Genomic DNA, 26,416 nt, shown 5'->3' on the forward strand with positions numbered 1-26,416 from the left:
TTATGCTTCAATGTGCCTAGCTAATGGGATTTCTCTGCTTTTGTTTATGGATGTCTACCTCAGGTGGGACTACCTCAGCCCAGTTCATCCAATTTTTTGTTTGCGCAGCCGACTCAAAAGATTATGCTGGTGACATTTTTAATGGTCACTCTATAGCTAATAATTCTTTTTAATTGAATGATTTTATTTGTGCTAAGAAACTGGAAGTTTTATTTTCAACTGAAACCTGGCAGCGTAGCACAGATCATACGTCTTTTGCTGAACTCTGCCCCGATGGATACTCCAATCTGAGTAAACCAAGAGCTTCCGGCAGAGCAGGTCTTGCACTCGTGTTTAGGAACTGTTTTGCTTGTTGGCCTGTTTATACAGGGCATTTCTGCGCATTTCAACTATCACTTCTTAAACTCGTTTCTGCATCGAGTATCGGCTGCCTGGTCAAAACTTGTCTTTTTTAAACAAGTTCAGTGACTTTTATCTTCTACAATCAAGCTTTACAGCCTGATTGTTCTTGGTGATTTTAACATACATATTGATGATGACTCTGATCTCTTTGCAAAGACTTATTACATTGATGGAATATTGTAATTTTGTGCAGCACATCTCTGGTCTTACACATAACAGAGGTCATTTTTCGAGGTCATCTTGTTTTTAGTTTAGAGCTAAATATCTCTAAAAACCAGTGTTGGGAATATTTTTGAGGAAACTGTGGAAGTACAATCCAACATTCACATCAAAGAAATGCTGCTTTAAACATTGAATCAGTTTGTGCATCTCAACATCAGCACTTGTACATCAGTCACATGGTAAAGGGTCCTCACTTTAATACCCTTTTGAACATAACAGGGTCACCAAAGTGGTTTACTGTCTGTTCTCATACACACCCACTCACATACATACACACATACAATGCTTTGTGAATCTTGTCTGTATCATACACAAATTTACAAATCAATGAGGACTTTAGGGAAGTAGCTTCTTGGCCAAGGATACTTTGACGCACTGAGGGGCCAAAGATCAAATTGTCAACTTCCACTTCACCATCACTTCAGGCTGTAATAGGGTGGTAGTCTAAGAAGGCCGTCAAATACTGAGAGCTGAGAAGCAATCAATGTTAGGTAGAGTTTAATGGTGTAAATTTATAGCAACTCTTGTGAAAAACAATATTGCTTTTGGCTTTAGAAAATGAATTGAATCAAAATGTAAGAGATGGCTGAGGAGGTAAAAAATTGCTTTTACACATTTACACCTGAGCTGTGTAAAGTGACAATGAACATCAGATTGTCAGTTTCTTGTATCACATGCCTGTACAGAGTCACCGAGCACATGCTGAAAATATAAGGCTGAATCCCATTTCCTAGACCCTGGCCCTAGATTTTGAGTGTTCCTTTGGTTGTTAGTTTAATTAATTTTTAAGTTATGAGAGCTTATGAGCCAGGTGGCCCTCCCACATCACCCATAACAGAGAGAACTGAGACACATCAGACTTTTGGTGTGAACACAAAACAACGTGGTAGAGATAAGGGGTACGAGCAGAGGGTAAATTGAGATTCAATCTGTAGATGCCAAACGCCATTTCAGAACAGACAAGAAATTGGTTGTTGAGATTTACAATTTGCATTATTATGGCCTGCTCCCGAAGGAGTCAGCACTATTCAAGATGGCCGTCACAGCTAAGCAAACCCAAAAACAGTTATTACTCAGTCAGTCCTTTAGATGCCGAGGTAGAATTTTTGTTGTCTAAGTAGCTGAGACTCATCCCCATTATATATTCCAATCACTTATTATTGTACAAGGTTTGATTTAAAACTTTGCCATTATTTATTGGAGTAAACCCTGTCTGTCTGCTAACAAAATCTAATTAACCACTGGATGGATTTTAATTAAACTTTAAAGAGAAATTACTGGATGTACATCTGCAATGATTACCTTTTGGAGCCAACCCTATTAAAGCAGGCCACTACAGCCATCACTCATAGAAAACACAAACTTTGATTTAAATTTGTCAACTTTACAAATAATGAGTTGAATATTGATATAGATGTTGCTCAGATTCATTCCCAACATATACTCCAAGTGCTATACATTATGCTAAGATGAGATATTTGTTTAAAACTCTTTGAGTCAACCCTGGTTTCTTGTTAGCAAAACATTTCATGAGCTACCTAATGGATTTTAATTTAACTTTCTGAAAGTAATCATTGTGTGTACATCTAAAACGGTTCAATTTTTGTGGTCAACCCAAATCAAGATGACCACCACAGCTAACCATCATTAGTCCACACAACAAGGGTTATATTTCAGATATTGAGCTAAAATTGATGTAGTAGCTGAGAGTGATCCCCAACACAGCCTCTGAGCATCACATCTCCTGATATTGCATGAGAATGCCTGTAATCTTTTTCAAGGTTTTACCAAAACCTCTACACCTCCATTATTTCTCAACATAAGATGATTTTAGTCTAAAAATGTAGAATGAAATGTGGCATGTTATATTCATTCCTTCAAGGAATACTAGACATTTAATTATAGCTTTGCATTACTTTAAAAATGACTTTGTCTGTGTATTCTAAAATATAACATTGAACGTAGGTCTTTACCAAACCCTTTTTCTAACCTATGAACTTTCCAGGAACAAGAGTCGGTCAACTTTCACTCTTACCAGTGGCACGTCTCTTATTCTCTGTTTTCTTTCCTCTCTCACTTTTCCTGTCACACAGGGGCCTGATATCATTGAATTCTAGTGACACCTACTACCTGGAGCCAATTAGTGGTGTGAATTCTTCTCACCATTCACTGTTGAGTGCCAAGGAACTGCCAATTAAAGGTGGAAACTGCGGCCATGGCCATCACACCACACAAGTCAACCACTTCTCAGACCTGCTGAGACCATTTCACTCAAGGGTGAGTCTCCCTCGGACTAAGTTAGACTTTTATAAGCTGGTGTCATCAAAAGGTTTTTTTTATCAATTTATCTGCAATATAGTTGTACTTTCAGTACTTTCACAGAGCATACAGTCACTTTTTTGTCAGTCTTTTTCCAATATGATCAAAATAAAATGTGACTATTCCTCATTAAGCCACACGTGCTGACATCATAGTGTGTTTCAAGTGAAGCAGATGAAGGTAGGTAATTAGTTAGGAATCAAAATCTTCCTTTGTTTCTTTTCTTGTGGATATTACCTGGTTTTATTACAGCACCATGCTGCCTGCATATTGAGCCTTCAGAGCCCTGCTATTTCTTTCAAAGCCTGTTTTCTTAAAAAGAAAAAAAAAGGTAAATACATTTTCTTTTAACTCTGAGGTTATTCATATTAGGATACTCTTTAAATGAAGAATTATCTAGTCTTTACCAGGTCCAAAAATGGTCCTATAATCTCATAAAGAAACAACACGTTGCATATCACACCGTGTTATTCTTTAACAAAATCTAAGCCATAACTAGACTCTGACAAAAGTAATAATAAATAAAAATTCTATGAAAATGAACAAACGAAAGTCAGACATTGCTTTTCAACCATGCTTCAACAGATTAACAAAAAAATTAAACTCATGAAACAGGCCTGCATAGAAATGATGGTAGCTAACAAAATAAAAAAGCTTGATGATATTTTTAAATGGTATATACCATGTTTGTCAGATAGGTTGTTTTTGTATTCATATGGAGAAAAAACTAAAGTAGTCTAATTTGTTTGTGCTCCATTATTGATGAGAAAAGGCTCCCGAGTGAGCCTTCAGCTTTCGTTTATTTCATTTTCTTTTCTTTTTTTTGCTAATGCCCACATCTATTATTGTCCAGTTTTTTTGTTCTTCATTTCCCTAAAAATGGCCTTATACAGTTCCACACCTGACATGCCTAAGTCCCAGTTCTGCACCAACACATTACCCTTTCCCTCTATCATTTTATATTCATCCCTCCTGCACCACAACCCTCGGCTTTCCCAGTCCCCCCACAGCCAGCTATTAATCCTGGGCTGTTATGCAGAAATGCCAGCTATAGCAGACCTGGGGTCCCAAGGCTTTTTCAACTTTTTGCATAAATAAAAAGTAAATATGTGAATGCATTAGTGTGTATTAGTGTGTTTATGTGAGGGCTGAATTCCACGGTCTGTAGCCAGGGCTCCACAGATCCCCTGCCATTACACAAGGTGTTTGTTTTGGCTTTTTCTAATGGGATACCACTGTGGCCTCACAACACAGAAGGGTCCTGGTTTAATTTTTGTCTGTGCAGGCTTTTTGTGTGGAGTTATGCATGCTTTCTCTGTGGAAAAACATACATTGTTAGGTTAAATGGCTAGACTGTGATGGGCTGGCTATCTGTCCAAAGTGTGTCCTATCTGTTACTCTGACCCTAACCCTCCTGAAGACCTCAAAAAAGAGAGAGACACAACGAAATGTAGAGAAGTCCTTGAGACTTCGGGTCAGTTTGACCCGAAGGCCATGGGAGGGTTAAGTTGTGGAAGTGGTCACCTGAGGCTGCTGTGGACTTATTGTAGCACATTACCTGACCTCTACCAAAAACTAAACGTTTTGTTTCAGATTAGTTCAGATCCAGTTGTTCAGCCAAAGGTTTTTGCTCCTTGTCAAAGTCTGGTCTTTATTGGACATATTACTGACCTTCTAAAAGATAATGAGTGGTCAGAATGTTTTGGCTCTTTTAAATTAGATGCAGTCTACATTTGCAGCCTGTTTCCTGTGAATAATTCTCTTTCCATGTCTCTTTTATCTTTAACATCAGGTGAAGAGAAATGTCTGGGGCACAACTAAGTACATGGAGCTGTACATTGTGGCAGACAACACACTGGTGAGACAACACTCCACCCACTCCGCAGGAGAACGCTCTTATCACAGAAAGCTCTCACAAACATCTGTGTCTTTATTAGGAACCAATAAGTGACACATTAGGTTGGAAAGAAAAGGGAAAGTTCTTGAACAAATATTCTAATTAAACAATTTCTTTGAACCTAATGAAGCTCTTTATAGCTTTGAGCTGAAAATACATTAGAGAAGAAAAAGCATGTGAAGAATCCGGAAGATTTAGTCTGATTAATGAAAGAGAATAGATTTATGTAGATCTAAATGCTGAGGGCTTTTAAAAGCTTGTATTTAAAGTGTTTTGTTTTTTTTATTCAGTCTGCTGTGGGTTCTCTCTTCTATATTAAAGCCGCAGTAACAGCACTTGTTGATTACTGAACAGAATGTTGTCCACTTCATCTGTTAATCTGTAAATCCCATTTACTGAAGGTTGATTTGACACTAAAGTCGCATAAAGATTTTGTGAAGCACTGAGTGATTGACAGAAGAAAAACAGGATGTCATGTGTCTGGGTTTTGTTCTGTTTTGATTTGGGGTTTTCTTGTGTTTGCTGTTTTTTGTCCTTGTCTTGGTGTTGTTTTGTCTTCTCTATGTTTTGGTTCTGTTTTGTCATCATTCACCTGTCCTCCGCTCAGCAGTTTTCTGGTTTCCTGTCACACCCATCTCCAGCTGTCTTCACTCCTAATCACACACCTGTTCCCACTTCTCCTCATCACCCTCTGCTTTAAAACTTGGTCTTCCTCTCCACCTCGCTGCTGATTCATTGTTGTTTGTTCGTGTTTGATTCTAGTCTGGTCTCTGGTCCCTCTCTGTTTTTGCCTTGCCTTGTCCAGCCTTTGTTAACTGCCTGGATTTTTGTTATAGTTAGTTTTGCTGCCACGTCAGCTTTTTGTTTTCTAGTTTTGTTATTTTAATAAATCAGTTTTTGTTTTAAAAGATGAGTCTGCATCTTGGGTTCGCCTTGCTCTCTCCTCGTTCTGACACAGGGATGCAAATATCACAATAAATTATAGCTTTCACTAAAGACCATTGGGACTACAGGAAAAATATATATATTTTTTTGTCTCACCCAAAATGTAAAACACCCAATCCTACCACCTATATTTTGTTGATACAGACTGAGAATCAAATTCACATACATGATTCAATCCAATTATAAAACAATGTCATTGGAGTTAGTAGATTAAAAAATGTTAATTAGCAATTAAACGTCTAGTATTCATCGAAGGAGTACATATTGCGCGCATATCTAATTTTTTTTTTGTCATTCACATTCTAATTTAAATGTGACGGCCAGCACACTCCAGTGTGAACAGTCTACAGCTTTAAAATGACCCACATGTGCAGAGGAAGACACGCTGTGTTTAGAGAAGTAAACATGGATGCTACATGTTTGTGTTTGTATCAGTTCTGAAGCTGTTGTCTCATCGGAACAGACTAAATTATTATTTGCCCAGCTTGCCCGGTCCAATGTTTGTATTTTATCTTGCTGCTGAAATGTGACATAACTGTTCAGACTGAGGTCGCTGTGAAAAACATCAGCTGTGTAGCCTAATTAGGACCACATGTGAAAGTGACCTGGGTCAGATTCGAAAAGATCAAAAAGATTAAAAAAATCAGATATTAGTCATATATGGGCAAATATTGGATTTTGGCCTTTTTGTCTAGTGTGTTATGTGCAAACTCGTATTTCGAGTGTTAGCATTTGGAGCATGTGTTTGGGATGACTCTCAGATACTACCACACCAAATGTTAAATTTGACAAAGTTATAGTCATTTTTGTGTTGGCTAATGTCAATTAGCAGTGGCAGCCAACTTGAATTGGAATGACTTTAAAAGTCTGTCTAAGGAAACCAGCAGTTTGGATCAAATCTTCCCTTCCAACCTGAGAGTTTATGGGGCTGTGAGCGATAGTGGAGACAAGCAACGCCATTTTAACAGGGAGAAACCTTCAGCAGAACCAGAACCAGGATGGATGACCATTTGTCTCGAACCAGCCCCCTGTTGGTCGAGACATTCCTGTTCATGATTTGTCAAAATGATGTTTCAGGTTGCAGGAGGTTCCACCATGTTATTAAATTATCCTGCCTAGATATAGGTGTTACTACCTGTTATGAAAAGTAAAATTTCTACCATTTATACCGTTTTTTTAGCAATCTATTTCACAACATAAGTTGCAGAAAATCACAGTTGTTCTCCATTCTGCACCATTACATGTGTTGTGACACAAAGTATTGATTAGTCCATGGCTAATACATGTACGCCTTCTTTCCTCTTTAACTTGTAAAAGTCAGGATTCCAAATTTTCAAAAAGAATTTTTAAATTCTGATTTGTCAAACCCTTTGATCGATCTGCCCTTTGATTTTGTCAATTTTATGTTTTATGACTGAAAGAAAACATTGGCATTTCTGACCCTTTATATGCTATTCAAGTGTGTTTTTTTTGTTTTTTTGTTTTTTATGAAACGATTCTTACTTCTATTCTGTGATGAGTCAAACTGTTTCAATTGGCAACAGTCTTTTCTGAGATTTTTTTTCCTGATACCCACAGAGGAGATAGTTCAAGTTTTTGTTCAGTGCATTCTGAGGAGTCTAAAGATCACGGCCAGTCAGTCACGGCTTTCAACCTTTTCTCTTGTGTGCACAGTCTGCTCTGTATTGTCAAAATGCTTTCATTACTTTTCAGGACTGATGAACTCTTCGATTCCTTATTGTCTCATATTGTTGTTTTCATAACTAACCCAACCAGCTGTGCATCTTTATCTTCATATTAGGGGTGTAACGGTACATGTATTAAGTGCAGATGTTTTGGTGGGTACAGTGAACCGACAACAAATTGTCAATCACAGGTGAAGCTTGAGCGGGCGATGAGGTTTTTTTTAGTGCATTTTGCTAACAGCCCTGACAGAAAAAAAGGAGGGACAGATTCTATGTAAACACTCTACACCAAACAGAGCATTGTTGGTTTAGAATAACACGCAGAGGCAAACATCTGCCTGCTTAATTCATATCAGCAGTGCAGGAAAGAACTGCCGCTGATCGTCAACAGCTGGAGCTTTGAGATTAGAGGGTCAGGTATGGCAAGCAGTTATATCATGTAAGCAAAGCTTTGGAAAATAATGTGGCAAGCCATCCTCGGTTGTTATTTTATGTTTGTTTTTTTTTAGTAATATTTTCTTAAGAGATACCATTCTGGATCCTTTTCATGGCCTGTGGGTTACTCATTACACGTCAGATTGAAGGAAAATCCAGTAAAGTATAACTTTTTCACTTTATAGAAAATTTAGAAGTTGTCAAATTCTACATTGCTGGATACATGATCTGCTACCTTAGACCACCCTGCTTACAGGAGGTTGGTTTACAGATGGTTGTTGTTTTGTCTCTGCTTCTGCGGGAGTTATAGTATATTGTAATGAGTTGACGAGTTTTGTTTTGGTTTTTGCTTTGTCTTGTGTTTAGGGATGTTTTGGTATTTGTCTTCTGGGTTTTGGTTTTGTTCTTGTCTTTGTTTTTCATTACCCACTTGCCCTCAGTCTGCTCCTGCTTTTCTGTCACGCCCATCTCCACCTGTCTCTTATCCTCATTACTCACCTGTGCCCACTTCTCCTGATTTCCCTCTGCTTTATAACCTGGTCTTCTTCTCCACCTCCCCGCCGGTTCATTGTTGATGTTGATTGTTGCTTGTCATTGTTGCCTTGCCTTGTCTCGCCTCGGTTCACCCCTGTCTGCAGTTTGGATTTTTGTTATAGTTGTTTTGCTGCCACGCCAGCCCTTTTGGTTTCTAGTTTTGTTATTTTAATAAATCAGTTTTTATTTTGAAAAATGAGTCTGCGTATTGGGTTCGCCACGCTCACACCACGTCTTGACAGTATATAAAAAAATTTTTAATTTGCATTTTGGATTTTTTATATATTTTTTCTCGTTGTACCAAACCTATACTGAACTGTGACCCACATACCAAGATACTTAATTAAACTGTGACTTTGGCACACCGTTACACCTCTACTTTATATATATAAATATATGTATTTATATAAAAATAAAGGCAAAGAGATTGTTGGTCTGGGTCAGAGGTGGTATTCCAGGAGCAGATGAGATCTAATGCTGATTTTATGGGTCATAAATTCGTGCAGAAAACTGACTGCTGTCCTCCTCAGTCATCTCAATAAAACTCCCCTTCTCCTCCTGCAGTTTAAACGACAGAATAAGGACTATGAAAAGACCAAGACAAGGATAATGGAAATTGCCAATTATGTGGATAAGGTAAGGATGATGGGTTACCCTGCTGTTGTCTGCTATTATCCAGACACCTTCAGCTGATAAGTTAATAGAATTTGTTCCATAGTCCTGAGATTTTTTCTTAATGTCACCTGTGACTAATATACTTTAACTTTTTTCTATTTTTATCTGTGTCATATCGAACTGCAAAAATAAGAACAAATATTTACTAGCTTATGTAGTCTCGTCAGGATTTAATCAATAGTTTCTCTCAACAACCTTTTAGGGGAGATCAAGGAGAAATTCCTTGTGTGACCAGACTGTATTATAGGAGCTGAAGACAAGACTGTGAACTAACCCAGGATTGTGATTGAGTGTGTGCACTGGCACATGTTTGTTGATGTTTTTGTGTCTCCATTTAGTTCTACAGGGCTTTGAACATCCGCGTGCCTCTGATTGGTCTGGAGGTTTGGACCGACAGAGATCAGTGTATCATCACCGAAGAGCCAAACGCCACCCTGTGGTCTTTCCTCCAGTGGAGACAGAAGCTGAAATCTAGGAAAAAACACGACAACGCTCAGCTCCTCACGTAAGAAGCACACAGTCACTCCCAAGCCACACCAACCATAAAGCACATGGTATCACAGGGAGAATGTCGAAGGCTGCACGGTGGTGTAGCAAAAATTAGATGCCTCAGGATCTAATATCATATAACAAATAAAAAATAACAAATAAACATATAAGACAAATAACTTGGTAAAAAAAATACAAGTGATAAAACAGTACAAAAAGATATAGATATCCCAAATTGCTGTAAACAGTAATTTAATACACAGAACAACATTGTGAAAACAAGCTAATATAGCAGGCAAGGAGACTTCAGTGAGACCAGGACTCATCATTGCGGGGTATCATTCCTAACACTGCTGTGACCACAAGTTTGACTGAGCAGTTGTATGAATAGTGTGAGCCAGCAGTGACATTGGACACTTTGGACACCACTACCTTGGCTTTTCAACAAAAATCCATGTTGTGGGCTGTGGTGGCCCCTACTCTGTTGTATGAATTAGAAACCTGAATCCTGTACTGCAAGCAGATCAGGCTGTGGGATGCTGCATTCATTCCATCTTTGGCATCAAGTGGCAAGACCCCATCACAAAGGAAGAGGTTCTTCAGCGAGGCAACCTGCCCCTCCTTGTGTCTGTATTGCTGCAGCAAGAACTTCAATGGGATGGACAGGTAGCAAAACAGGAGGACTAAAGCTGTCTTCTTTGATGAGCTGAACACAAGACAAACACAACCTAGGCGCTCCCAGGAAACTGTTCAAAGACCAACTGAAGAAGCAGCTGTTGCTATCCGTGACCCAGCACCAGACATGACATTGGGAAGGACTTGATCAGGTGTAGTATTCCATCAAAAGAACCAGCGGTAAGTTTGAGCTTGAGAAGCAAAGCAGCAAGGGAAAAATGCAAGAGGGAGAAGGAATCAACCAACAGCAGTTCCTTCATACATTACATATCACACATCAGCCTTTTCTGTCACCAGAAGGCCTGTATAAGCTGAAGTCATTTCTTCTCTTCAGATGATCCTTGTATACGAGGAATCAGCCATTGTCATCATCAGTGTGTACAGCAGGGGGCTCAGGACACATCCCTAGAGGGAGCCAGTGTTTGGGTTAATTGGATTTTAACAAGACTGTGCCCGGAAACTAAACTGACCAGATCTAAGCTGCAGCTTTGTCCCATGTGTTTTTTGTTTGTTTGTTTTTATGGCACAATAGATGAGTTTGGGGTTTTTTCACTGGCCAAGTTCAGGTTAAACATGAGCCATTGTGCCTCCAGTGTGGACAGATTTGTTCATTAAAACTAAAGCTGTTCCTGCAGACAGACAGTTTGAATTGACTGCACACTATTTACACCTACTATGTTTCACTTTATATTATATGCAAATAATTAGATTTAAATGCATCATTTTTTTCTGGTGATTTAAAGACATACAGAAGAAAGTTCATTGGAGCAGCTGGATCTATAATTAAGCAGTTGTTTACTGAAGAGGTGATGCCACGGTATGTCAGTGCTGTTTACTCGGCCTGTTTCTGCTGCTCTGAACAGGACCAATAAAGTGACAACAGGCTTTACCTCTGAAAATTATATCCTGTTTATTTCTTTCCACATAAACCATTTAAATGGTTGATTTTTGTTAACATTTTAAATCCTGTGCTGTTTACAGCCACATTCACAAGTCTCCAGTCTGTAGTAGATCACTGGAATCGTGTGAAACCCTCAGCAGGGCTGTGTACTGTGACTCTCCACAAATCAGACAGGGAGTAGCCTGTAAAGTGCAGCTTCACCAAGCTTTCAGAGGTTCACAATTTCTACTGGGAACCATTAAATGCAAAGGGAGTTTGGCCTTGTGCACTTTGATCAGCACATACAACACGTATAACTAGAAAATTTCTGCTTTCAACACAGCTGCTGTTCAAAATTCAACAAAATGTTGTAATAATCTAGGCTAAAAATGTCTACATTTTAATGTATGACCTGTATAAGAAGCATAAAGAGAACCAAGATATAAAGAAATGTTAAAGCTGCTGCCATATGAGGCAGAAACAGAAACTGAAAAGTAAGCCTCAAACTGTCGCTCTGTAAAAACTGTAAGTCTGATCTGAAGAACCGTGAGCAAAAGAAGACTCTGATGGTCACACGTGATATTTTATGTGTCCATAGTGTTTATGTAGGAGATATGACAAGGTAAAAGAAGACTCTTTGCTTCCAGTTTTGAAGAGAAAGGTTTAAACTAAAAAAATATTAGTGAATATTACAATGCTTGACTGTGTGCTCTCTGCATTCTGGGGAGATTTATGAGAGAACTGCAAGTCCTATAGCAGCGAGAGACACACTGGGTGAAAGAAGACAAAAATGTCTACATTTTGATGTATAATTTGTTTATGTGCCAAAAATGTTCTGGAAGTAAGAAAGATGTAAAATTTTTAGACAGCTAAAAAGTTAGTTTGTGACAACTGTCAGCTGAACTTCTGTGGAAGAAAATTGTAAAAACCATAAAACTGCAACTGCAATCATTTAAAAACTGTAAGATATATTAATATACCAGTTCAGTCATGTAAAGTCAAACTTTTTGTGACACGTTTAAACTTTGAATGATGTTTCTACCATGAAGTATGTTTGAGTTATAGAGCTCCAAAGAGGGCTCTCAGGGATCATCATTAAATTGTTTTCTTGCAGTTTTTTTTTTAATTTTGTCTACATTGTGTGATGTATTCCTACTAAAAGTCATAGTACTTTATTCCCAATAGAGCCACACATTTTGATATATAATTTACATGTTTTATTTCGAAGGTGCATGACAAGATACAGGACAAAACCTTTGAACAGATAATATGGGTGCTTCAGTGCTTATGTAAAGGTGCCCTTAACAATAAAAAATTGAGACATTGCTGAGAATAGAATGTTTATTTGTGCTCTCATTTCATGAGCTTGGACTCGTTTAAAATTGTCTATCTGCTTAGTGCAATTAAGAGATATAAGAGCTGTGTTGTACCGTTTGCTAAACATTTTATCATTTAAATGTCTTAGATGTAGATGGTAATGTCTGAGGATCAGCTTGGAGCATTGTGTAAAGAGTCTTTTTAAAAGGGACATGTGGGAGACAGGCAGAGTAAGACATCAACTTACAGACAAAAGCTTACAGATGAAAAAGAGGGATAGCTTCCTGAGTGCTGTCCCCCCCTCCCCTCTGGGCTGAATTTTTATCACCAGAGTGAACACATTTGACCAAGAGAAGGAAAAAAAACACTGCAAAGAAAAACTATGATGTGTTGTGAAAAAAGACTATATTGACAGCTCCCTGCATCAACTACTTCCTGCTAGTACTCTGCTGTGGCACAATGAGGCGAAGACGGGGATCTTACGCAAGGATCCAGAGACCTTTCACTGCTGAGGCTTTTTAAAGCTTTAAATTTAAGACTTCACATTATGATCTTCATAGCCTTAAACCGTTAATACTTTAGGCATTCTTTATTAAAGCGAATTTTATTTCTCAGCTCATAAAGTTCAGTGAGGAAAACCATTAGAGAGGTGAAACCTTGGCCATTTTCCATAAACCTTCCTAAACATTTGTGTGTTGAAAGTAAAACCAAGCAGGATGCACAGTTGAGATCACTTTCTATGTCTGTTACTGCATGTCAACATTGGTTGTTTCGTGTGTGAAGTAAAAAATAAAACGTGTATTTCACAAGTTACTCATAAAAGGCTCCAGCTGCTGAAAGTGGCTTTTTATTGTCCTGTTGAAAGATGTGTGGACTTCCCTGGAAAAGATGCAACTTGCAGACTCAAAGTAAAGTGACTCTTGGCTGACCTCATGATTCAATTAGATCCAGTTCCAGTTCTTCAGTTAAAGATTTGATGCATCACAGTGAGTTACATCCTCTAATCATTATGTTGCGTTGCCCTTTTTTTTCATTAATAAAATAATTAGATAATTCTTAAATGTATTATTTAGTGCTTTGAAAACTTAGCCATTGGTCTTTAATGTTTTACTTTCAGTCTCAGTGTCTCAGCAGTGAAAACCCATGTAATAGTGACTCAAACAGAAGTGGTTTAGAGCAGAGTATACTAAGGTACACAGAGTGTATCAAATACTTTTTATCCATTTCATTATTAGGTAGGCTAAAAGCCCAGTACTAAACTCAACAAAGTTTGACTGCTAGAGGGTGCTAAAAACGTGACAACCATTTATCTTATAAATACATTTTCAGAGCTACAGAACTTACACAGTTTAGTAGAGCAAAAAATAGGCAGCATATTGGACACCAATGGGAATTTTGGGCTATTACTTGGCATATTTTCCTTATAAAAACAAAAGATAGGATCTCTGTCTCTGGTACCCTCAATTTTAAAAAGCTGCCAGCCTAAATTTAGGGCTTTTTTTCTGGTACATTGTCCTTCCAGCTCATGGTACACAAAGATTTTAGAAGTTTGGGGGCACAAATAGGTCTCAGAAATAAAGTTAAGATAAATTTAAAACTAGCTATAACAATCCCTTTTGAAAAACATGTACCTGACATAGTGGCAACAAACGAAAATGGAAGTGGGAGCATGATGATGTGTGAATTTTAAGGGAAATTGAAAAGCTTCATCCTTTAAAAGTGTTTTGTTGTTTATCCCACAACACCTTCAGCTGCCAGTGTGGCGTTCAGTGGCCTCTTCCACAGTGTCCTTCCAAAGGTACAAGGTCTGCAGCTAGTGGTAGCAAATTCTGCTGGAAAGTTCAACCACTGGTTCAAATGGTAATTGGCCTGCACTGTCAAATTCAAGGACTCCAACGCACTTCACACTACATTCAGTCATTCATCCTCACATTCACACACTGATGGTGGTGAGCTACATTGTAGCCACAGCTGCCCTGGGGCAGGCTGACAGAAGTGAGGCTGTCATCACACCAGCACCACCGAGCCCTCTGACCACCAGTAGGCAAGGCAGGTGAAGTGTCTTTTCCAAGTACATGACGGCTGAGACAGACGGAGCGGGGGTTCGAACCGGCAACCCATCGGTTACCACCTGAGCCACTGCCACCCTCAAGTCCACCAGGATTTTCAGTCAGGTTCTCCTTCTAGCTCTGACATTGATCGAGAAATGAGTTTTCTGCCAATATGTGTCATCAATCTACAAACCTACAGCCCTCCAAGTATGTAAGGCTTTGGGAGTGACAAGCATTGGAGGAATCAAGGGGCTTGAAACCCCATCATAACTGCTTGAAGTTCAATTTTCTTTATTATTATTATTATTATTGTAGTGGAGGATTATGGTTACACTTTTACTGGGTGAACTACAAAATAACAACACAAAGCATTTATTGCTGCCACAGCAGCATCAGTCACAACTGTAGAACTCACAGAACACTCTTCAGTCCTTCACAATAAAGGTTTTACACATACACACTGACTGTTGAGCTCAAAATACCCTAATATCATCTGTAGATTATGAAAAATAGCTTACATTATAATTAGGGATGCACCAACACCACATTATTTTAAACTGAGTACAAGTACAAGAACTAACATTTGAATAGTTGCCAATACTGAGTACCCATACAATTAATAATAAATCCCATTATACTTTTTACATTTACTTTAAAAATCTGTTTGAAAACAGAGGACTCCTCAAACCAAGCTAGGACAGCATTAGTGTTTTCCAAAAGCGCCCACTGGTGGTATCCGTATATTCCCAGGATCCTTTCCGCTCAGTGACAGACTGTAGCCATCTCTCACCATCTGCTAGCACTGGACTTGCATAGAGTTGATTTTTTTTATAGATGTTTTATCAAATTCCTTTTGTTGAAAGTGCTAGATTTAGTCTCACACCTTGACAACTTTGCTGAGTATAATTTACAGTCATTACTTTTGTCTCCATCAATCACTTTAAAATACGTCCACACCGCTTATTTTTCTTCTTCTGGTTTTAGTGGTGGCTGGCAAACAATTTTATGCTGCATTACTGCTACAAACTGGTAAGGAGTGTGGACCAAGACAACCAACCCAAATAAAATTAACAGAAAAAAATCTCCATATGGCTGATATTGCTTCTCCTCGACCACCTGACTCCTCATCTTAGAGGTGAACGTCACACTGCTGTGAAACAGAGGATGTGATATCTGAACACCTATTATTATGAGTGCAGGTATTCTGTATCAGACCGATACCTGATACTGCTATTTATATTGGTGCATCCCTAATTATCATTACTGTTCTTTGGTAAAACTCAAACTGCTTCCTAAACTGCTTCGAATTTAGAGTTATTTACAGATCATGTACACTTCCAGATCTAATATTGTGTGTTTAAAAAAGTCCTTTTTTATTTAAATCTATTCCAAAATACAAAGTCACTACAAAACATTTGGTTATCGCAGGTCTATGTGGCAGTGCTGCTTTGGATTTTGATTCCAGTTTAATTTCAAATTACCAATTTTATTTCCACCATTTTGGCTTTATTCATAAAATTCTATTAATCTTTTTTCTCAACAGTTTGACTTTCTTCTGGAAATAGTATTTTGATTTATTCTCAATTCTCTTTATTCTCTCTGTGGTCAGCTCTGACGCCTCTGTTCACATTTGGTGGTACAATGTGTATCCTGAAACATTTTACAATCGGATCTGAGGAACCTGCACTGTACACAGATACACACAGTTCTGCTGAGGTTTCTGTAATAATGACAGTATATTCAGACATCTGAATTATATTTGACATTTACCTGGTCAGAGGCATTTGAGTTGCTTTTCTTGTTAAGTTAACTCTTAATAAGCTTTATTACCCAACAGATGCAATATAAGAAAAATAAAAGCACAAAACAACCAGTAACCTCACAGACCTCAGTTTCAAAGCAAAGACTGAGGTTTTTTAACCTGTAAAAATCTATCATAAAATGTATCAATCTATCTAAAACACAGTGCTCTGAGAGCTGTCAGCTGTTTTACACAGTTCCACTAGCGTAGCGTCAGCTGTGTTTAATCAGGTGAGTATAATGCCATCTAATGATGTTGTTCTGCGATTCACGGCACATTATAGCTGACAGCCCAACAGCTCTAAACCAAATAAACTTACCCATACACTGTCTCGTAATCTACTTTGATTAATAACATCCCAACAAAACAGACCTTTTTATTAAGAAGAGTTCTAATAAACTGTTCATTAAAACTTTTAGCTGAACTCCCCACAAAGAAAAAAAAGCTGTATCTTCAGAATATTCCCAGAGCTTGCTGTTTAATTATCTGCAATCAGCCTTAGCTGAGCAGAGTTTATTTTTTCTTACCCTGAAAGGTCCACTCAGCTGCCTGTGCTGGGTCATCCTCAGTTCAGTAGGTGGTCCTACATTAAGGACTGGGACGGATTGCAATTCAGACTGCCAAAGGTAGGTGGATACAAGGGGTCTGGGACCACCTCCGAAGGGCATTTGAGTGAAAAGGTTTTTAATGCGCATTGAGGGAGTTCAGACCTGTATTTAGAGCTATCAAATCGCAATCGGATATCTAAAGATGGAAGTTAGCGATAAATGTGAGCAGGGCCTTAGTGGCCCTGATACATCGTCGCAGGGTGGAGGACCGGCGGATTTTTTCGTCTTGGTGTTACCATGGGTGATGAAAATCAGGATTCTGCCTCAGCTTAGAAGATTGCAGACTCCACAGTCTCTCACACACAGCCAACTCCTGATGAGCCTCTGGGTACCTCTCAGGACACACAAACCACCAGCTTTGGGTCGGATCATTTCAGATTTTGTTAGAGCCTAAATTGGCACATTGTGATTCAAACAGGGACTATATTAGGAGAAACATTTTGCTTCAGTTCCCAACAGCAGCATACAAACACATTCATGAGCCATAAATTGTTTGCCCCTCGTGCTTCCTAATTAGCTGTGCTCATAGGGCTTTTTTTTTTTTTTTTTTTTTTTTTTTGCTTTCATTCATCAGACAGGGCTTGATTCTGTTTTGGGATGCAAAGTGGCAGCTGACTGGGGACCACATGGTGGATTGAGGTGGCCTGCATCCCCCTCTCTCAGATCTGACAGGCTCATCAAGCCTGCTGCTGTGCAGAGTTGTAGCTTCTGCAATCAGTGTGCATGCTCTGTGGCGCCCAAAAGTGAAAAGAGAGAAGATTAAAGTCAAGTGATTTTTTTTTCTCCCCTCTGTGTGTTTGTGTGTGTTTGTGATAGCGGCGTAATTTTTAAGGGAACAACCATCGGGATGGCACCGTTGGAGGGGATGTGCAGTCTGGAAAACTCTGGAGGCATCAACGTGGTATGTAGCAGCGCATTTCTCCTCCTCCCCCTGCTGTGTTTTTCCTCTTTCTGTTTGCCCCTCAGTCTTTTGTCTCAGCTGGAATCCATCTTGTGTTGTTTGTGGTTTTAGCCCTGTAGAGCGAGTGCTCCAGAACCGAGTCATCACTTCCACATTTTGCCTCGGGTTTTTCCTTCGGGGTAAAGATTCAATTAACTGATGTAGGAAAGATAAAAGTTCAGGGTGTTGTAGTGAAAGGTCAAAGCAGCTCTAATGGGTTTCTATATTAACAGTGGATCCAAATATACCCTGTTACAAAGGATGAGAGAGAAAAAAACTTTTATCTCCTTTGAAGGAAAACTATGATGTTTTTAAAAATCTGAGCCACAATTTTCGTATTTTTATAGGCTCTGGATGATTGATGGGGACACAGTTGGTTTAAATTAAAGGCCTAACATTCTTTGAAAAAATGCATATCGCCCACCATCTTTCATGCCAGAGTTTTAGACTAAGATCATCTTATGTCGAGTGTTGTATCCGTTTTGGTCAAACCTTGAAAATAACACTGTGCCCTTTCAGAATGTGTTGTGAATGACTCTGGTAGTCTGCACCAACCTTTAGCTCAGTAGCTGTAAAATTCACTTAGTTAGAGCCATTTTTGTGAAGGCAAAGGTGAATTAGATTTGGTGGCCATCTTGAATTGGGTTGAGTGAGAGCACTCGCTGTTTTTGTGCTTGGAGTTCGAGAGGGCCCATTTCGTTACGTTATGTTAATTTGTTTATTTATTCATTTTTCATCTAGGGTAGCAGAAGATGTCACACAAAATAAATAAATAAATAAAACTAAAAACTGTGACTCAAACTACACTTGGTTCAGTGACAAAAGTGATTTCTTTACAATTAAGTGATTAAAAAGAAAAAGAGACAAAAGGAAGCAAAATGCTTCAGGGTCTTAAAGGCCAAAACAAACAAAAATAAACCTTTTAGCTGGTAAACAAAACAGAACTATTCTAATTAAAAAGAAAACAACAATGCCCAAGCTCCCTGGCTCACCACAAAACAGCAATAATCTGGTTAAATGGAATAGCAGAGAACCCCTACAGTGCTTCCAGAACAACAATAATTTAATTAGGTTAAATGTTTATAAACCAAGGATTAAACACAAATTAGTTCAATAGCTCACTACAAGGGATTCAGTTTGACACAGGTTTACATTCATTGAACAGCCACCGCATATCCCAAATGCCCAGGGCGAAGGAGCATGGCACTGAGTGGCTGCAGCTTTTGTGCAGACCACTGATTAGCAGCAACACTGTTCAGCAGGGCGTGGCAGGCCGGAAAAACTGAGTGAGTGGACCTGACAGAGTCCAAAAGGTTGTAGATGAAGAGCAAACAATGACTTTCTGAAAGTGTCACTGAAATCTGTCCAGTAGTTTATGAAGTATTTTGAAAACAGTACAGACAAAAAAAAAACACACAAACATATGCCTTTGTTTTCTGCGGTGGGCGATAAAAAGTCAAATATAGAACAAGAGGGAAAAATTGAGCAACCACAAAACAGCCATAACCAAATGAGAAGATGCCCCTAATTAAAATGAAATTATTATTACTGTGTAAAAACAGTGTAAGGATGGGATTGTATGTGTGTAACTTTTAACAAAAGTCTTTTAAAGAAGTTGTTCTGTTACAAAATGTTTTTAGTCATATTAAGTTTGAGTAAAAGCAATCCGAGTTACTGTATTTGGAAACTCAAGTGATTAAGAAATAACTTGGAAAGAAAAAAGTGTCATAAAAAATCTAGACAATAACTTGCTGGTTCCTCAAATTGCTATGGGAAAGTACTGAAAAATCTTGACCAGGTGGGCTGAGCAATGCAGGACATTAGATTAAACAGTATGTAACTTTAAATAATTTATTGAATAAAAAGAAAACAGGGAAGTGTCAACAAAACAGATTCTAAACTCAAACTAGACTTTCATCGAAGCTGACAAATGCTGACATTTTGATGTGTGAACTGTTAAAGAAGTGTAAAGAGAACCAAGCCCAAAAGAAATGTTAAAGCTGCTTGCCAGTGGCTTATTTGGGTCACCATGGTAACCACACACCTTTGTCACTCCCTGACAGCACTCTTAATAAGACAGGAAATAAAACCTCATACAAACATTTACTCTGCAAAATCGTTAGGTTGAATTGTGTGTATGTGTTCAATACACATGCCCATGTTTATGTGTCCACCGTGTTTTATGTCAGAGAAATGACAAGTTTAAAAGACTTCACTTCCAGATTTGTAGAGAAAATTCTCAGCTCAGTTTCATGGGAACTGAATGAGAGTTTGAGTTTGTTCACGATGTTCTCTGAACTCTAGGAAGATTTGGGACCGTATGCAGTGAGAGCCCCTCTAGGTGGACTATTTTGATGTATAAGCTGTAAAACAAGTGTAGGTTTGTGGAAATAAAAAGATGTGTTCAATAAAAAGTTTGAAAATTCAGACAGCTCAAAAGTTATTCAATGATAAAATCTCCCCGAAAGTTATGAAATCTAAACTGTGGTTGTGTAAAACAGATATCAAAATGTCAGTTAAGTTTACTTTTTGTAAGTCATTTAAGCTTCAAATGATGTTTCCATTGTGAAATCTGCCTGAGCTGAAGAGCTCCAAAGCGGGCTGGGTTTTCTCGTTATTTTCTCATATATTTCTTTCTTTTCTCATATATTTCTTTCTTTTCTCATATATTTCTTGTGAGTTTTGTTGATGCATTTATTCCAAATTAAGTGGTGACATCATTTAGCAGCTTGTAACAACTTTTATGACAGCCAATAGCTACTTTCTTTACTAAGGAGTTGGCAACAGTGACCGATACATTCAGTAGCCTCAGCACCATCGGCATAGACAAGGACATAGTAGCACAAACATTGTTCGGTTGAAAAAACGCTGACAAACTAAACAAACAGTGTTATTCTCCAAAGTGGAGAGGTTTAATATTAGTGAATGTAGCATTTTTTCGCACTGGTATCTTGCTTTCAGAAAGAGCTGCTTTAAAAAAGACAGGACCTCATTTGGCTAGCCATTAGCCGAGCCTGGGTGAAGACTTTTGCCCTTTTCTCCATTCTGTATGACTGATAAGACACTAATAATAACAATGTTATACCTGAACAACATTACAATAATGTCCAGACTACTCCTTTACAGGGGTAGAAATTTCATGCACCAAAAAAAAAACCCACAAAGCAAATATGCAGCTTGAACACTGGCAAACAAACCACTGACACTGGTTGCAGCTACCCCTCCCAAGGTCAACATTAGCCTTTGTCTTTTCCAAAACTTTTATTTTTAATCAGATTTAAAAATGTCACAAGGTTAAGGACAGATTTAAAAATGTCAAATAATGGTGATATTGTTAAAAAGTAAAGAAAAAGCCATAAAACCAAAACACGTTTTCATAGGCTGTTCACGTTCACAATACTGACCTTTAATTTATGTGCATTATTCACAATTTGCAAAACTGCACAAGCATCTTTTTTAGAAGATACTGCCATAAAGAACTGGGAGAGATTATAATCCCTTTCCTTTCATAAAGGATTGTCCACTGTTTCTTTTGCCAGAGAAGATAATAAAGAAAGAATTAAAGGTTCACCGTAGATCATTTTAAACACTTCTTATCTTGGCTGCTACTTAGTCACTTCTGGGTTATTGTGGACAAAAAGACTTTTCAGCCAAAACCAAAGTCCTTTTTTAATTTCTTTTTTTACTTGTTTCTGATGAGCAGGGTGGATGCAGCAAGGCCCAGTCCTTCCTGCAGGTCGGAACAAAGGTGGCATCTAATCAGTACAGGAAAGAATAAACACACACAACAAGACTTACACCAAATTCCCCTAAATACTTACTTATATTTGTTTACTTATACTTTTACTTGCAGCCATCTTATTTTGCTCAGACTCTGAATACTGGAACTGGTGTAAAATCATGTGACAGAAATAAGTAACAAAAAACATAAAAACATGTTTTTTAAATGTTATTTATAAGTATAGACTGTATAAAGTAGCATATTGTGGTACCAGAAGTCATTAAAATACTTGAAAGGGTCTAATTGTGCAGGTAAATTGTTTGGCATATTCCACATAGACTAATTACTATGGTAACTCTCAAAGTAATGATTAGATGTACATCTACTACTAACGTTTGGAGTCAATCCAATTCGAGATGGCTACAACAGCTAAGGAACATTAAAACAGCACAAAAATAACTATAATTTAGTTATACAGATATTGAGCTGAAATTTGATGTGGAAGGAGCTTAGAGTCATCCCCAGCTTTTACATAACTGATGACATAAGAACTGTTCTTAAAACCTTTATGCCATTCAATATTGAAGTTAGTTGGTCTTGTGAACCTGTGGATGGAATTTTGGTCAAACTTTCAGAAAGTAATTACTAGATGCACATCCACAACTAATTAACATTTGGATTCAATTCAGTTTAAAATGACAGCCAACTGGTCTTAAAAAAAACCATTAAAATGTGTACAATTCAATAAGTTTTATAGATATTGATCTAAAATCTGGTGTGGTAGTAACTGAGTCAACACATACTCCAAATTTACATCTACAGCTGATAAACTTTTGGAGCCAGCTCAATTTAAAAAGGTAGCTACAGGTAATCAGCCTTAACCAACACAAAAATGGCTATAACTACATCCCTTCTCATTATAAAATGATCTTTACCACTGTTGCAGAAAAGTTTAGGGGCAATATGCATTCATTCAAGGAAGGCTAGGCCTTTAATTGAGTTCTCTGAAATTGAGCTTATGTAGATTAAATATTGAGGTAACAGTCCTTTAATCAGAGTATGATGCTAATCTTGTTAATGTCAGATTTTTGCTGTGCATGTAAGTGTAGCCTGGGTTGGTACAAAAGGGTGAACATGGTAAAGTTGTCTGAAGAAGGCAAAAAGAAAATGCTCAAAGGGGCTACATAAGTGAACCATTTTCCAGTATTGATCAAGTTTTACGAAAAAAAAAAGCCTTTTCTTTTCTTGAGGATGAAAGCCATTAATTTCATCTGAGTTAACGAGCTGCATTTATGGAGAAAAGGCCCCATGCAACAAAAGGGCTAAATGTAGAGTTCCCGTTCCACCTTCGCTCCCGTTCAAATGTTCTCAGTTACAGAATCACAGTGTCCGCTCATGGCTGCATTCCGCCTGTTCAGCTGCGTGTGTCTATATATAAGTGGTCAGAGAGATCGATAGCTTTTCCAAGCATGATTAGCTTCTAATAAGCTGTTAGCTGTCCTGTGGGCAGAGGCAGCCAGTGGAATCCAAATGTGCTGTGGCTAACAAGCACCGACTTGGCACACACTTTACCTCAGAGTCTCGGCATTTTGAGCATTAAATAGAATATGATGGATTTCACTGCTGAACATCAGCACTTCCAGACAGTTAATTCATCTGCGTTTTAAACTGTATGCATAATTTAGAGGCAGAGTTAAGCGTGAGTGGCAGCTTTCAGCTGTAAGTGGAGCTTAACGTATATGAATTCTGTCACCTCTGTGTGTTCAAAGAGCTCTCTCTCTCTCTTTCCTGTTAAGTTTTAATGTCTTATCTTTGCAACTGTGACATTCCAGTTTTTTCTTAGTCCGTTAGCTGCAGCAACCCATCGTCGCTTAAAATACATTTCATACTGATTATGTCCTTGGCCTGTTTGGTTGCATTTAAATGAACACTGCAGGTATTATGTAAAGGATACCTTGAAGAATATGTTTTTGAGCCTCAGATTTCTGTTGTTGTTGCTAGGCAACATTGATCTCAGCAGCATGATTGTCAACTAGCTCTAAAGTCTGGTAAAAAAGAAAAAAAAAATATATATATACACACAACCACAGTTCTGAAAAAGTTGTGCAAAATGTAAAAACAGAATGCAATGACTTGCAAACCTTATAAACCCATATTTTATTCACAATGAAACATGGTAAACAAAAAAACAGAAGGTCATTTTGAATTTTATGGCAGCAACACATCTCAAAAAAGTTGAGCTGGGAGAAACAGCTGGAGGAGCATTTTGCAACAAATTAGGTCAATTGGCAGTAGATGGTAGGACTCGGTGTGCTCAAATTCAATGCAGACAGACACAAACAAAGTTTTAAGATGTTTATTGCCGCTACTTGGCTAAGAGGAGCACTAGCTCCCAAGACAGCACGCTGTACGTGCAGTAAGGGGACTCTCTGGGCAGGTAAGACCACCGAGGGTCGTGAGTTGAGAAGGGCGAGATCTTTCAGAGAAGGGGACAGGCTAACGGAAAAGTCCAGAGACAGGCGAAGGGTCAGAGCCGAGAGATCAGAAAGCAAAAGTCAAAGTCAAATCCAAAACGATACGAACCAGAGGGCGAGGTCCGGGGTGCAGAAACGAGGTAGGTTACCAGAGGTCAGAGTCATAAGCGGATACAGGCAAGGAGCAGGCAGATGTCGAGAGTCGAGAAACAGGCAAGAGGTCAGGGTCCAGGATTCAGGCATGGGCTGTGAGATAACGCTGGATATCTACTAGGTAAACCCTTCAATAATCTGGCACTAACTCTGTGTGGACGAAGAAGGCCAGGAACAGGTGTTCATCCTAGTTTAGGTTTAGGTGATTTAATCTACTGGAATACACTTCTGAAATTAAATTAGGCCAGTTTGAATATTCTTCTTTTTTTTGTATTGTTGTTATTATCGACTGTATCCTTGGATGTTTTCTAAATAGCCCCGAATCTCAAAGCAGAAGAAATTTTAAAATGTAGTTTTATTCAAATCTGACAAAAAAAACTAAAATATTATGACAGTACATTATTATTGCCTAAAAACTCAAGCAGTCTAGGTTGGGTATTTCATACAAGCAGCATCTGCCTCAGTACTGCTCTGTTGAGGGTCTTTGCCTGGTATGTGTGTGAAGTTTCTGCTTTTGTTGTTGAAGGAGTTTTTTAATCATCTTTCATCAAAGATATACAAAATGTATTAATACAAACTAATATACATCATCATAGCTACATCATCCATACATTTATTTTCTATACCTGCAAATGGTAACATTTCCCACCCCACTGGTATGAAACAGCAACACTAAGTACAAAATTGATCAGCACCTGCCGTTAGCTTGTCAGTACGTTTAGACTTGCACTCTGTTTCTCCAAACTGAGCCCACACAAAGAGCTGTCTATGACAAGGAAGATATTATTTCTTTTTTAATTTTTTCCACTTCAAAATTGTCAAAAGTACCCTTTTAATATACGTAGATATCCCAACTTGTGGAGGGGAAGCAAACCCGTTTTCTGTTGAAACTCAGTGAAATGAAATTTTGCCAAGGGTTCTAATAAAATCATTGGAAATAAAAATTTGTATCCTAAAATGTGCTATGCAGACTGAAACACAAGGGAAACTCAGGAGAACAGACAGATAAGAAACTAGGGGGAGGGTGGGGGGTTTACTGGCCAGGAAAGAAAAATAATAATTTTCCCAAAACAACAACAAAAAAATTGTTGTTTAACAAGAACTTTTTGTGGAACTATTCAGGAAATATTCAGAGGGTGGTAAAGTGTGACACAACAAAACATGCTGACAGTTCTCTGTCATTCTCAGCAAGTTATTTCTAGTATGTTTAAACAAAGGCAACTGGACATTTGAGCCGGTTTCTCAATTCAGACAGAAAAGTGCAGCTTTCCAAGCTTCCAAGCCACTGACAGCTTATATGTGGTCTAAAACTCATACAACAAGGCTCTTAGTGTCACACCATGCCACACGTTTTTGTTGGACTCGTCTGAATCACCTAAATGATACATACCTCTGATTCATCCCCACAGGACCACTCAGATCTGCCTGTTGGTGCCGCTGCCACCATGGCTCATGAGATTGGCCATAATTTTGGTATGAGCCATGATCATGATGGCTGCTGTGTGGAGGCCACTGCTGACCAGGGAGGCTGTGTGATGGCGGCCGCCACTGGGTAAGTCCAAGACAGATCAATGAACATCAACATTATTTTCCAAAAAATATATATAAAATTTAAAAGTGGCGTGTGCAGAGATATTCACTCCCTTTGCTTTGAATCTCCAACCATTACCTCCAGAAGTTACACAATTAGTTAAATACAAGTTAAATACGATCCTCCTGTGAGCAGTCTAAGTGTTGGATGATCTCAGTAATTAAACACCTGTTCTGATAGACCCCAGAATCAACAGCAGTGCAACATCTCTAAGAAATGCAGGCTACTAACAACCAAGAGATATCATAAAGACCTGGAACTCTCCACACAGGTCAGAGACAAAGTTGTGGAGACGTACAGATCATGGTTGGGTTATTCCTACAGTGAAGCATGGTGGTGGCAGCGTCATGCTGCGGGGTGATTTTTATCAAATCAAAATCAAATCAAATTTTATTTGTATAGCACATTTCAGCAGCAAGGCATTTCAAGGTGCTTTACATAATTAAAAAACAAAATAAAAACAACATGTGACAATGAATAAACAGTAAGAAAGAGACAAACATCAAAACCCCGCACTCTAACCCTAATTTAGCCATAAGCAACTCTAAACAGGTGGGTTTTAAGTTGAGATTTAAAGGCACCCAGTGTTTCAGCTGTTTTAC

General features: G+C 38.4%; 1 protein-coding gene across 2 annotated transcripts in view; it reads left to right on the forward strand.

The window, feature by feature from the left end:
• The window catches only part of adam19a (ADAM metallopeptidase domain 19a), a 227,423-nt gene that overhangs the window by 152,037 nt on the left and 48,970 nt on the right, over positions 1–26,416 (forward strand). For both annotated transcript variants that reach the window (XM_017427073.3, XM_037976430.1), the window contains 6 exons: positions 2,718–2,901; positions 4,736–4,801; positions 9,004–9,075; positions 9,453–9,619; positions 17,752–17,836; positions 25,633–25,775. In XM_017427073.3, coding sequence (XP_017282562.1) covers positions 2,718–2,901; positions 4,736–4,801; positions 9,004–9,075; positions 9,453–9,619; positions 17,752–17,836; positions 25,633–25,775 — 717 coding nt within the window. The remainder of the gene's footprint in view (positions 1–2,717; positions 2,902–4,735; positions 4,802–9,003; positions 9,076–9,452; positions 9,620–17,751; positions 17,837–25,632; positions 25,776–26,416) is intronic.

This window comes from Kryptolebias marmoratus, linkage group LG7 (genome assembly GCF_001649575.2).
Source record: "Kryptolebias marmoratus isolate JLee-2015 linkage group LG7, ASM164957v2, whole genome shotgun sequence".
In the NCBI taxonomy this organism is placed as follows: domain Eukaryota; kingdom Metazoa; phylum Chordata; class Actinopteri; order Cyprinodontiformes; family Rivulidae; genus Kryptolebias; species Kryptolebias marmoratus.